This window comes from Petaurus breviceps, unplaced genomic scaffold (genome assembly GCF_028583685.1).
Source record: "Petaurus breviceps papuanus isolate PSGF00001 unplaced genomic scaffold, PetGlider_PUasm1.0 182, whole genome shotgun sequence".
NCBI classification, from domain to species: domain Eukaryota; kingdom Metazoa; phylum Chordata; class Mammalia; order Diprotodontia; family Petauridae; genus Petaurus; species Petaurus breviceps.
The window spans coordinates 5,091,041-5,104,664 of record NW_027185786.1 but is presented as its reverse complement, the minus strand read 5'-3'; the positions used below and the strand labels follow the sequence as shown (position 1 = coordinate 5,104,664).

At 45.9% G+C, this 13,624-nt stretch overlaps 2 protein-coding genes across 3 annotated transcripts in view; both read left to right on the top strand.

The window, feature by feature from the left end:
* The first annotated feature begins 11,437 nt into the window (after positions 1 to 11,437).
* On the top strand, positions 11,438 to 12,514 carry LOC138160851 (uncharacterized). Of its 2 annotated transcripts, none has more exons than XM_069087660.1 (2): positions 11,438 to 11,529; positions 11,799 to 12,514. In XM_069087660.1, the coding sequence occupies exon 2, from the start codon at positions 11,867 to 11,869 to the stop codon at positions 12,458 to 12,460; it is 594 nt and encodes a 197-aa protein (XP_068943761.1). In that variant the 5' UTR covers positions 11,438 to 11,529; positions 11,799 to 11,866; the 3' UTR covers positions 12,461 to 12,514. The 2 variants fall into 2 exon arrangements, with proteins under 2 accessions (XP_068943761.1, XP_068943760.1); XM_069087659.1 differs by having other exon boundaries at positions 11,480 to 11,699.
* A 147-nt stretch (positions 12,515 to 12,661) lies between these two features.
* The window catches only part of PDPR (pyruvate dehydrogenase phosphatase regulatory subunit), a 35,372-nt gene continuing 34,409 nt past the window's right edge, over positions 12,662 to 13,624 (top strand). The window contains exon 1 of the mRNA XM_069087658.1: positions 12,662 to 12,889. The gene's annotated coding sequence lies outside the window, so the exon portion shown is untranslated. The remainder of the gene's footprint in view (positions 12,890 to 13,624) is intronic.

Genomic DNA, 13,624 nt, shown 5'->3' with positions numbered 1-13,624 from the left:
AGAGAGAGAGAGAGAGAGAGAGAGAGAGAGAGAGAGAGAGAGAGAGAGAGAGAGAGAGAGAGAGAGAGAGATCTGATTTAAACTAGTCATTTAAATTCAAGTGGCTTGATCTTATTTCTATGCTCTTCTCTTCAAGGAGTATACTTCCTCCTTGACTTCCTTTTACTTCTCCCCCCAACCCTGGACTTTCCAGAGCCCATTAGGGCTCCCAATTGGGAGAACTGCCATGATTGCTTATACTGTTCATATGGGATAGGAGTTATTTATACTCGCCTTAACATCTGTCTTGCCTCTAAACCCACTAGACCCCTAGGCACTAACATTTGACTAACTCATGTATCCTAAGGACTGTGGGCCTTGCCATTTTCTTGATGATTATACTCTTAGGACTTCCTATTCATGCTGCTGCTAAATGATCTCTTATGTATTGTTTCACTCAAATACCCTGGGATGGGATGGCCTCATATTTTCTATTTGGGGATACCCCAGTGCAGTGCTTCACACATAGTAAGTGCTTTTTCCATTCACTTATTCATTCACCAAGACTAGATGCAAGGCTACAAGATCTCTGGTTCTTACAGTTTCTTTCTTTTATTTTTCTTCATAATAAAATCTGAAGTTGGAATTTGTTTCACTTGTGTCTATCCCCTCCCTCACTCTACCCTCCTCAACTATCTCTCCTCTTTCTCTTTTTGAGTTGAAAATATTTCTACATAAAATTCTTTGAGTATGTACGTTGGTATGTATGTTTGTATGTGCATAGGTGTGTTTAGCCCTCATTTGTCCAGTTCAGCTATGAGGGAGGCATGAGATGCCTGCTCTGCCTGTTCCTTCCTCCAATTTTTATGTTCTTTACCTTGTGCACTTCAGATATGAAAAATATTACATTGTTCTCCCTTCCTCCTCACCTGTTCCCTATGTACCAGCCAGGCATCACTTGGCTAAAGCCATAAGATCTGCAGTCCTGTGCCAGTCTCTGTCCTCTACCATCTCAGTTTGCCCTGGATTTATGGCTTTGGGGTTACCCACTTTCTCAGCAAATGAACTGACTCTTTGGTGCTACATTCCAACCGCCCCCACCCCTCCCCACAACCCCTGCCACACACACACAGACATACACATACACTCATATTCTGAAGGAAAGTTGCTTCCTATAGAGTTGCTGATTTTATAGTTAGCAGCTCAAAGTTTAGGACTTTCCCCGGTTTAGGGAAGGAGATTTTTTTTTTAAAAGGTACCTAATCTACAAACATGAATCAGGCATGGGACGGGTCATTTATCCCTACACAGAAAAGGGGATGCTGAACCAAAAAGAATCACAGGATAATCAGAACAAAATCCAGTAACTTATCATGGCCAGCACAATCAGCTGGGAGAATAATGCAATAATGTTCAAGCCCTGTTGGAGCACAGCGTCTTTGCAGAACTGCTGGTTACCTGTTCCATATCTCTCCTCCCCTGAGCCCAGTCCAATCATCATGGAGGATCATCTTAAGTCTGACTCTGCTACAAGCCCAGCTCCTCCAGCCCACATGCCATGTAAGGGAGTAGGGCCCCCCCCTCCCCATCACAAGAACGCCTTCCTCTTCCACCTTTAATTAGAGTCACGCTTTGTTCTGACAGCTGCCTCTAATAGTTGTACTAATGGGAATCTGCCTCCTTTTCTACACCTATATGGTACTTCACACCATCACATTTTCTGATTTAGCACCCAGTTGGGGGGATTCCATTCAGTAATAAATCATACACAGCCAGTCAGCAGGCAGAGAATAACTGTGCATACTCCAAGCCTTTAGGGTGGGAAGTGGGAGAAGAGAGGTCCGTGTATTTGACTGAAATGTCTTAAATGGGGTACTGTTAGGGCTTTACACCTCATATGCTCTTTTTTACCTCCATTTTCTTTCCTCTCTCAAAACCAACAAAACCACACTCAGTTCCTTTGTTTATATGTTACCTGACTTCTTCTGGGGTGTAGAGGTCTTTGGCAAACACTAGGACTCTGGGCTGAGGTTTGCTGAGCCTTATCAGGTCTGATTGCCACCTTTGGTGGTGACCTGCCACCCAGCTCTTTCTTGTGGTCCAGGAAGCTGGAGCTGTACCCTGGTAAGCTGTTTTGGCACATGGGCTAAACCAGGTTCAGAGGAACTAACAGGTCTCAAACTTATCAGTGTATTAGGGAGTGTCTACCCCAAGCATGTGGAGACTTCCCCGGGTGGAATGGGTGGAGGAGAACAATTTGTTCCAACGGCCATGAAGGTGACTGAAACTGGAACTGTGGACTGCTTAGAGCATGGTTAATCATGGAAGGTGCCAAGGACATTCACTGTGTCCCAAGCCATCACCAGTCATCTTGACTTTTGTCTTGCCACTGGACTTTGATGACTCTGCCTCACTTCAATTCAATTCATGTGCAAGTCAAAAGATATCACCCGTTTTACCATATGGTACATCAGTTTCACAACAGCGTGCTTGCATGGGTTGTGGATAATGGAAGATACTCTTTCACTTTCCCAGTCACCAGTGGAGTGAAGCAGGGCTGTGTGCTTTTCAGCATGATGTGTTCAGTGATGTTGTAAGATGAGGATGAAAAGCACTGATGGTGAATTATTTAACTTGAACAGGCTACAAGCCAAGACTAAAGGGGGAGGGAGGAGAATTGGAGTTCAATTCTTTGTTTGCAAATGATTGTGTACCCAGTGCAGCCTCTGAGGCTGAGATGCAGCAAAGTATAGATCAGGTCTCTGGCATTTGTGCTACTTTTTGCCTAACAATTAACACCAAGAAAACATAGGTTCTCTCCAGCCAACATCACACCATCCATACATGGAACCACTGGTTACATCAAACAGAGAAATTCTGAATGCTGTGGATAAGTTCACTTACCTTGGCAATATACTTTCCAGGCATATACACATAGATGTTGAGGTTGATACACACATTGTCAGGACTAGCTTAGCTAGCTCTAAAGGAAAGTGTGGGGAGAAGAGGTATTAGACTGACTACTACCACACTAAAGGTCTAAAGAGTCACTGTGCTGACCTCATTGTCATAAGCCTATGAAACCTGAACAGTCTACCAGCACCTGGCAGAATTAGGTACTGGACACTGAGTTCATTTCAAACTGAACTACCAAGCATTCACACTCTACTGCAGAGAGTTCAACTCTAATGGGCTGGTCATTTTCAAATGCCAAATGCATGTTTCCCTAAAAGATTATTTTATGGAGAACTCATGTAAGGCAAGCACTTACATAATGGTCAGAAAAAGCAATACAAAGACACGCTCAAGATCTCTCTGAAGAACTTTGGAATCGATTGTGAGCCCACATCAAAGAAGGCTCTGTGCTCTCTGAGCAAAGCAGAATTGCAATAGGTCAAAAGAAATGGGAGATACACAAATTTAGAGCCACCTTTACTTTAAATGTTCATGTGGAATATTTTAGAGCCTTCCAAGCTCATATAGGTCTGATCAACCACAGTCAGACACACTGTACCTTGACCCTGACATACAATGGACAATAACCAACCAACTTAACTTCTGCTAGCTTTGGAGATACTGGGATTCTGAAGGAGTTCATAACTCTTTCCCCTACTTAAAATGAACACATTTTATCATCATTTGTTGTTGTTGTTCAGCCATTTGGGGTTTTCTTGGCAAAGATATCATAGTGGCCTACCATTTCCTGCTCCAGTTAATTTTAGAGATGAGGAAACTGAGGCAAACAGGGTTAAGTGACATCCGTGGTCACCTAGCTAGTAAGTGTCTGAGGCCGAATATGAACTCAGGTCTTCCTGACCCCAGTCCAGGACTCTATCCACAGCACCATCTAACTGCCAAAGACGGATTTAGCTGCCCCATCATCATTTATCTCCTACTGGTTTGTCTGGATTTACCTTTCTAGTTTTCCCTTGACTCCTGTATTTATATTTCAACATTTCTGCTTAGCTCTGGTCTTTTGTTTTTGTTGTTGAGAATGCTTGAAAACCTTCAATTCCATTAAACATTTCTTTTCCACCTGTAGGATTATATTGTATTGCTATGTAAATTATTCTTGATTGAAAATTTTTATATTTGCCTTTTGGAATAATGAATGAAAATACTTTATTTCCTTTATATTAGGTGTGGCATAGTTTTGTGTGACCCTGACTGTGTTTTGTTGTTACTTTAATGTTTTATTTCTGGTTACCTACATTTTCTTCAATTTGGAAGCCCTGGATTTGGGGGTTTCTTTCAGGAAATAATCAGTGGATTCTTTCTATTTTTACTTTATCCTCTCATTCTGATAGATCTGTGTAGTTTTTTTAAAAATAGTATTTTATTTTTTCCCAGTGCTATGTAAAGACAATTTTTAACATTCATATTAAAATGATTTTGAATTACAAATCTTTTCTTTCTCTCCCTCACTTCCCTCCTCCCTGAGACAGTAAGCAATTTGTTATAGTTTGTACATCTTAAGTCATGCAAAACATATTACCATATTAGTCATGTTGTGAAAGAAGACACATACCCAAAGGGGGAAAAAAACCTCAAAAATAAATATGGAAAGTGAAAAATAGTATGCTTTGATCTACATTCCAACTATGTCAGTTCTTTCTCTAGACATAGATAGCATTTTTCATCATGAGTCCTTTGGAGTTGTCTTAGATGATCGTATTACAGAAAATAGCTAAGTCATTCATAGTTGTTCATCATACAATACTGCTGTTACTATGTACGATATTCTCCTGGTTCTGCTGACTTCACTTTGCATCAGCTCATATAGGTCTTTCTAGGTTTTTCTGAAATTAGCCTGCTCATCATTTCTTATTGCACAGTAATATTCCATTACATTCATATACCACAGTTAGTTTAGCCATTCTCTGATTAATGGGCATCCCCTCAATGAACAATTCTTTTCCACTTCTGTGTAGTCGTCATTTATAATTTCTTAACCTGAAGTATCCAGGTTTTTCATCTGGTCGTGGTTTCTAGGGAGTCTGATGATTCTTAAATTCTCTCTCTCCTCAACCTGTATTTCAGTTGTTGTTTTTTTTTTTACAGTAGCTACTTTATATTTTTTCAATCTTTCATCTTTTTTCAAATGTTTCTGATTGTCTTATGGAGTCATTGGGATGGCTCCATTCTATTTCTGTGGAGTCCATAACTTTGGTAAGGTTTTCCATTTTATGTTCTAATCTCTTCTTCCAACTTTTTTTTCCTTATTTTATTTTTAATATCCTGCTTTGAAATGAAGCATTTAACCATTCTTGTAGTTCTTATGACCAAGCCATTTTTTCTTCTGTGGCTTTATTAATATTTGTTATTCGATACCCTTTCTGAGTCTCCCATTGTGCTTCTCTTACTCCATGGTGTTCAGGTTTGTTTTTGTTTTCTTTCCCCATGGTATGGTCCCTCTTCCTGAGTTCAGGCTTCTGGTTCATTTTCCATGTTTAGGGGCAGCTCCTCTCCTTCAGCCTCTCTCCTAGCCACTGTAGGCTTCTGACCATGTTCTTCATTCCATTTTTAGATTGGATGGAGGCTCCTATTTCTTGCTTTTTCTTTTTTTGTTTATTCTTGTTTCATCTGAGGCCTTCTTTAGACTTTCGCTGGAGTGTGTGTAGGAGAACTGGACCTCTATACATCCCTTTATGCTGTGATCTTGACAGGAAGTATGGGATGAATGTTTAATCTCCATAGGGTGGTATTGTGAGGCAAAGGCCAGGGCTATTGGGTCTTCAACACCTGACTGCACTTCAGGGCTAAATGGGAGTAGTCTGTGAAAAGTGAGGGTAGGGGGAAAAGCAATGGGAGAGGAAAAGACCATGCTGGGTCTCTGGAGGACCAGCTGCTGGCTCTTGTTGACTGGTTGGGGATGGGAGGCAGGAAGAAGTTGTCTGCAGGTAATCCCCAGGGCATCTCTTCATTGGTGGGGGGCAAGCATGAGAGGAGGAAGCAGGAAAGAGGCCCAAGGCCTTGGGATTGAATTCTTACTGGAGTCAACTCTTCACCAGGTCTGAGTCTGGGTGGTTCAGGGCCTGTACATTCTTTTACATCTCTTTACTGATGACATTTTTTCTTTGCCTGTGCCTCACTGGTAGGACAATAACCTTTGGAAAAGCACATTCCATATGTATATGAAGCATTTTTTTTTTCTTTTCACTTGATTTACTATGGTGTTTCTTTCAAGGCTTTTGGCCTGAACTAATTGTTTTCTGGTTTGCTAGCAAAATTAAACATGTTGGCGCCAGTTTGTGAGCTATAATTTTAAATGTGTTCTGATCTACAGAGTCCTTCAAATACGAGATAGCTTTTCTGAGGTCCTATATGTTGGGAAGGGAACCTCAAGTGTTTCATAGAATGGAAACAAAATTGAGGAAGGGCAGAGCAGTGACAGCTCCTGAGGTTCAGGAGTTGAGAAGAGGAAAACAATCCCCCAAAGGAGACTGAAAGGAACAGTTATACAGGTAGGAGGAGAACCAGGAGGGAGCAGTGTTTATGAAAGAGGAGAGGGCATTTAGCAAGGAGGGAGATTAGATGCATGTGCTGGACCCTGCTCCTAGTGGGATAACCTGTTTTATGGTGGACAGATCTCAATACTTATACCTAGGCCTACACGCTGAGCTGCAGCCCTGACGGTGAGGGTGACAGAAACAATGAGACAAGTTTGATTCCTAACAGGGCTTCATGACTGGAACATGGGTACTTGTCCCAGCTCAGGGAACACTTGGTGCTGGTCAAAGCAATACAATAATTATATGATTTTGTGAGAGGGTGAAATCATGCAGAGGGTGGTGGGCTCAAAGAATTGTTGTTATGCCAAGCTCAGGGCACAGTCTGCTTGCTGGGCCTTAGCTCTGGAAAACAGGGTGCCTCCTGATACCCTGACCTTCCTATATTCTCAATAAAATAGGAGGGAAGGACTTCTGCTGAGGAGTGATGATGGTAGGGTCAAGCTGGAACCGGAAGCTTGAGAAAAGAAAAAATAGTTCTGGGAGCAGAGGCTGAGCAGAGTGGGTTAGACAATCAGTCAAATAGAGAGTAGGTGTTTTAGGTGTAAATATAGAGGGTGTATAATTATAGAATGTCAGTGCTTAAAGCTGAAACCTCTCATGTACAAATAAGGCCCTGAAGGACCTTCATATGGTATAAGCCTTGTGTAGATCAACTTAGGCCCATCTTGTCCAGCCCCTCTCCCTTTTGTATCTTGTATGATCAGCACCTAACACAGTGGTTTGATCATAGTAGTACTTAAGAAATATTTGTTGAACTGAATTGAACCAAAATGTAACCCTGAGATAGCTGGGGGCAGGAGAGAAGAATCGATAGCCAGCTGGTGGTGGACCCAGGCCTCTTAACTCATCTCATTAATTTATCCATCCCACCCTGTTGGGTATAGAGTATTTAGAGTATTGTGCTATGAACTAGGGGAGATAAAAAGTTTAGGAAAGGCATTTAGGTAAATATAGGGGTGGCTAGGTGACTAGGCCATGCAGTCAATAGGGTTTATCCCTTTTTGGGTCTGAAGTCAAATCCAGCTTCAGACATTTAAGAGCTGGGTGACCCTGGGCAAGTGACTTAACCTCTGTCTGCCTCTATATATACTTTACTTTTTACATATACACATAGAGAGTCACTTAACTTGGGGAGGGTGTGGGGGGCAGGGGAGAAGAGAGATATTTTTTAACCTCACCCTAATTTATTGTGACTCTCTATCTCCTAAATCTTCCTCTCAGCAGGTTAGGTCAAAATTAGGCACTGCCCAATAATCACCAGATATATCTGGGATTCAGGGTTTCACAGTTTTCAAAACCCTAAATATGTCCTGTAAATCTATGCAAATGAGTGGGTGGGGGGAAAGCACAGAAGTTTAAATTTCTTCTTTGGGCTCTGCAGTTTCCCTGGCCTTTTCATATGCAAATAAACTACTTAAAGCCTTACTTTGTACCTTTTACCTGTTACAAAGTGGTCCTTTGAGTCTGAAAGGGGCTGACCTTTTACAAAGTGAAAATGAAATGTAAATAGTACATCCTTTACACCACGTGGTCTCAGTAACTTGTGTTAAAAAATTTGTTGAGTCTGAAAGTGTGATAGGATAATTACCTCTTAGAGTTTTCTCCATCTTTCTTCCCTCCACCCCCAACATGGGTTAGGGTAGTTTTTCCTTGAAAAATCAACAAAACTGTTCCTGGAATTTGACTGGCCCAGAGGACTCATTCTGTACTACACGATGCCACTATGGTGTTAGGTTGCCTTGTTACGTTTGGTAGCCCTGGCAAAATGGATGGGAGGACTGGAATGCTGCCAATAAATAAGTGTTTACCAAAGCAACATCTTTTAGGGTTGGCAGGGAAGGCAAAAGGCAGTAGCTATCTTAAACAGGCAAATGCAGTCCCACAGAAAAAAAGGACTTCTATTAGGTAGGAAGGAATGAATGAAAATAATTTAAGTATTTGCCATGTGCCAGTCAGTGTACTACAGGCTGGATACAATTACAAAAGGGGGATGCTGCCCTTGAGATGTTTATATTTGAATGGGGAAGACATATAGGGAAATGGTGGACAGGGAAGGGGGTCACAAAGATGGCAAGTGGAACAATGGAGCAGTCCACTGATGATGTCAGGATGGGTAGGGAGAGAAATGGATGTGGAGGAGGAGAAGGAAGAAGAAGAAGAAGAAGAAGAAGAAGAAGAAGAAGAAGAAGAAGAAAGAAAAGCATAATCCCAGCAAGTGCAGAGGAGTGGCTTATCTCCTTCCCAGGCAAGGGCTCTGATGCTCGGCCCAGCCTGGAGGGTAGACTAGCAGGAGTAACTCCTTAAACTAGGCCTGGCCTCTTTCTCATGACCACCTTTAAGAAAATCTTCAAGGCAGGAAGACTTAGAGGCCTTTCTCATCTCTCTGAGTTGTTTCTCTGTAAACTCCAGATACAGGAAATAGATTTTGATGTGCTTTTACAGGAGCTCCAAGTTTTCCCTTGAGGTGTTCCCAAGAAGTGTTGAGTATGCAAGACTGGCTACTACAATGGAACTTTGGTATTCTGGGGCTTAAAATACTCTGGTCAGTTAATTATCTGGGGTCATAAGATTTAGATCTGAAACTTAATTTATTTCAATTCCTCATTTTACAGATAAGGAAACTGAGATGGAGACAAATTAAATCATTTGCCCAAGTCACACAAATGGTAAGTAGCAGGAGTGTCCAGATCCAGGGTTTTTGCTACACTCCTTATGCTGGGGTCAGGGTTTTACTTTATAGCCTCTCTCTTGTTATATCTAGGTGTATTAGTAATCTTTAAAGAGAAGACCCTGAAAGTGCAGCAAGCTGTAATGGTGGATGCTATTCTGGGATCTTTGTCATTCCCAGTGTGGCTTTCCTGACTGACAACAGATACCTTGAAAGTTCCAGCTCATTTGTGGTGTTAAAGAAGAAGGCCCTTCCGTGGCTGCTTGCTTCAAAGAAATCACTAAGTAAGCCCTGTGCCTGGCATACAGTAGGTACTAGATAAATGCTTTTCTTTATTCCCCTCCTTCCAGCCCCTCATAGTGAGGAAGAAGTCAAGATCATTTTTAAGTAGTCAACCCCACCTAAGCCTGATACTCTTTGGAGGTTCCTAAAATGGACTAGGGGTCTTTCATCTGCCCCAAGAAATCCCTTTAGGCTTAGGAACCCAAGATAACACAAAGCAATAAATGATTCACCCATTCCAATACCTAAACTTACCTAAGAAGAAAGGATATAAGACAACTTCTAATTTAGCTTTAGTACTTAGTTTTCTCCTCAGTAAAAACGGGGTTTAATTTAATAATCTTTAAGATTCTTTTCAGGTATAAGATTCAGTGAAAATGCAATCATTCAACTAGCACTGATTAAACAATGCATAGATTACACAAAGGAAAAGTAAAAACTCCCTGCCCTCAAGGAGTTTGCAGCTCTAATGGAAGGGGGGGTGGTGTGCATGTGCATGAACAACCAATCAAGCAAGCATTTATTAAATACTTAGCTGATGAGGTACTCAGGAGGGAAAAAGCTGAAACTGGTCCCTGCCCACTAGGAGTTTACATTCTAATGGAAGAGGCACCAGAAATAGGGGCATGGAGGTGACAGAATAGATAAAAAGTCACCTTAGAGAGGAAGCTGCCAGGCTTGGTGAGGGGGGGAGAGGGCTGGTGTGGTCTCTCCTCCAGCAAATGGTCTTTGATTGAATATCGAAAGAAGCCAAGGATTGGAAAAGTCCGAGGTAAGTAAGCAGAGAGTGAATTTGAGGTATGGAGGTCAGTGAGAGCAAAGGCAGAGTGGGGACAATGGAGCCTTTTGGGTGAGGACTGCACCTAGGCTAGCTATTGGGGAAACTGGAATTACAGGAGGGTTGTAAGAAACCTGGAGTTTCTTTGTGTTCTATAACCAACAGGAAGCCACTAGAGTTTATTGAGTAGGGGATGGGGAGATGGTGATATGAAAAATCACTTTGGCGAATAAAACACTACCTTCTACAGGAAGTTTCCCAAAGCCCTCTTAATTCCAGTCCTTTCCCTCTTTTAATTGCTTCCTATTTATCCCGTGTGCAGTTTGCTTTGTATGTATGTTTGCATGTTGTGTCCCCCACTGGATTGTAAACTCCTTGAGGGCAGGGACTATCTTTTGCATCTTTTTGTATGCCCATTTGGCTAGCACCATTCCTAGCGCATAGTAGGAGTAGGCACTTAATGCTTACTGATTGATTGGTTGGAAAATAAATTGGAGAAGAGCAGGCTAGATAATAATCAAGTGAAGTAATAATCGAGGGCCTGATTTACGGTGGTGGCTGTGTTACAGAGAGAACTAATAATAAGGATATTGCACAAATAGAAAACATGGGGCCCAAGGAGTTGAATTGATACCCCATGGGTCACACCAAACTTTGGATTCTTTTTATGACCACCTATTAGCTCACTCTCCTTTGGCTTATGTGTTAATTGGACTTTTTAATTTCTGGATAGCCCCTTGGACGAGAATCCAGATGAGATCTCCCAGATGGATCCCACACGGATACATAATATCCAGGCTAGGCTGGCAGCCCTGAATTCTTGCCTGCGCCAACCAGAAGTTAATCCATTTGTGTATGGAGGGCTTGCCCTGGAGTTTGTAACAGGTACGGGGTGGCTGGCCCTGAGTTCTTGCATAGGGGTGGGTTGTCGCCGGTGTCCAAGGACTGGGTGACTTCTGGGGGAGGCTGTACCCTGAAAAGTGGCAGCCCGCTGTCAACAGGCTGGCAGACCCAGCTGTGACCGACGGCGTGTTTTACGGCGAGCGCTGGAGCTTTCTCCCTTGGGGAGAGGCAGGCAATCTAGTGGGAAAACACGGGGGCCCAAATATTAAAGCATCACATGAATGTAACAGTGAGGAATCGGCCCTTCCTTCCTCCAGTGACAAGGGAGCCAAGGAATCTACGTCTGAGCATACTTAAGTGCAGTGGGGGCCCCTCACCTGGAAGAGGGAACTAGGTTTAACTGCATTTTTTAAAGGGGCAGGTCCTACACCTGGCAGAAGGGGGCGGGAGGCGGCCGGAGCAGCTGGGTAGGATTTGCTAACTGATCAGTGGAACCATGCATTGTGATTGAGGTCCGAGGGAGGGAGCCCGGAAGGCCCCAGGCACGATGGGGGATGCGGGTTAGAGGAACCAGCACGGACGTGGGGCGAGGGCTGCCCTTCTTTTGTTGAAAGCCGGGGGCTCCTCATGTGGCAGGGTACAGACTATGCCTTCTCGGATTGTTTTAAAAGTGACCCGAGCTTGCAGGCCCAAGGTAGGACGCCGCTCTTCACGTGCTGCCATTCTGTTTCCGCAGCCCACGAGGAGCGACTGGCCCAGGCGGTCTTGCAGAGCCTGCCGCCCGTCGTGCAGAGCTGCATCAGAATGGAAAGCGGCACGGGGTTCGCGCGGCTCATGGCGGCCGCCTTCCAGTGCAGGGCCGACCTCAAGGCGGCGATCGAACTCTGGCTGCGGCAGCGAGCCTCGCGCGGCCTCGACTGGCACCTCCTGTTGGCGATCGAGCGACAATGCAATCTTTGGACGCGGGACGCCTTCTACGTCATGACCGGCGTGCAGCTGGATGACGACAGCCAACTGCTGCGGAGTGACGTGGTGGCCAAGACCTTGGAGCATTGGCGAAGAAGCCAGGCCCCGGCAGCAGCCGCAGCCTTCCCGTGGCGGGGCCTGCAGCTTTCTGCGCCTGCTCCAGCTCCTAGAGGCTGGGGTCCGCGTCTGTCTGCGCCTGAGCCTGAGCCCGTGGGCTGGTGCCGGTATCCATCGGCACCAGCTCCGGAGGGCTGGCCCTCGCCTCCGTCCACGCCTGCGCCGAGGGGCTGGGCCCCGCCTTCTTCCGCGCTTGCGCAGAGGGGCGATGGCCACCCTCTGGCTGCGCCTGGGGAAGGGTGCCCACCTACGCCGAGGGGCGCGCCTTGTACCGGGTGTTGTGATCCCCGCGCTCCTAGGACGCTGAATATGTAGCGGGACTTTTTTTTTTTTCAACATTTTTATCAATAAAGTTTTCCTGGACTTAAACTGTGTCCAAATGCTAGCGGCCCTAGCCAAAGGGCGGGGCCGCCCAAGACTTCCGGTCGGCCGAGTTCGCGAGGGAAGAGGAAAGCCAAGAGGTCCACAGCGCCGCACGTGGGGACCGCTCCGGAACCCAAACAATACCACGTGGCGAGGCTGGGCGGGGGCTGGCGGCGTGACGTCACGCGCACGGGACGCCCGGCGCCGTACCCTTGCTGAAGGGGCCGTAGAGCGCGAAAGGTCGGGAGCTCGGGCTCCTAGCCTCGCCGCTTGTCCTCTCCTCCCGCGCCTTCCGCATCCTCCTGAGCCCTTCCGCCGCCGCCCGTTGCTCGCTCCTCTGCGGAGCGTCTTGGGGCGCGGGGCCTGCGGCGGGGCCGTGAGGTAAGGCGGGGCCGTGAGTCTCCCTCTCCTGTCTCCTTCCCTCGGGGGTCCTAGCCCCCGCGAGCCCCCAACAGCCCCGACCCCGGCCGCACTCTCGGCCTGGCTCCGCCCTCCCGCCCCTCCCCCACGCCCGAGGCCGGCTCGAGGTCAAGTTTCCTTATCTTCCGGCTTTTCCCGGCGCCCCCTCCCTCCCTCCCGTTTGCGTGCTAGACCGCGCTGTGGGAGCCCCGATGCCCGCGTCGTGTTTCCTGGTTGGCTCGTTCGGGCTGCGGTTACCCATTGGGCAGGCCAGAGCCAGACGTGCGAGAGGGGCGTCCCGTTCTGTCCTGGTCCTCAGTGCCCCCCGGCCCCTGGCGGGAGAGGGGCGGCCTAGGGAGCGCTCCGATTGCGCGGCTCGGTCCGGGCACCGCCCCCTCCGGCTTCTAACCTGCTTCTGTTTCCGAAACGTTACTTGGTTTCCGCTGTTCGTTCCCGCTTCCGGACCTCTTTCTTCCTCGGCTCCCAGCTCCAGCTTCCCTCGGGCATTTTGAGTAGCCCAGGGTCGGAGTCCCGGAAGCCCCGAGGGCTTGGGCTCGGTCCCCTTCGCGGGGAGCTCCAATCCGGGCAGCGGCTGCTCCTTGGGCTCTGCTTAGTCTGGCGATTAAACAGTTTGTGGATTGGACTTTTGTTCATTTACAATTCAGTCTCTCTTTTAATTGGGACTATGAAGTCTTTATTCGTTGTTTATTAATTTTG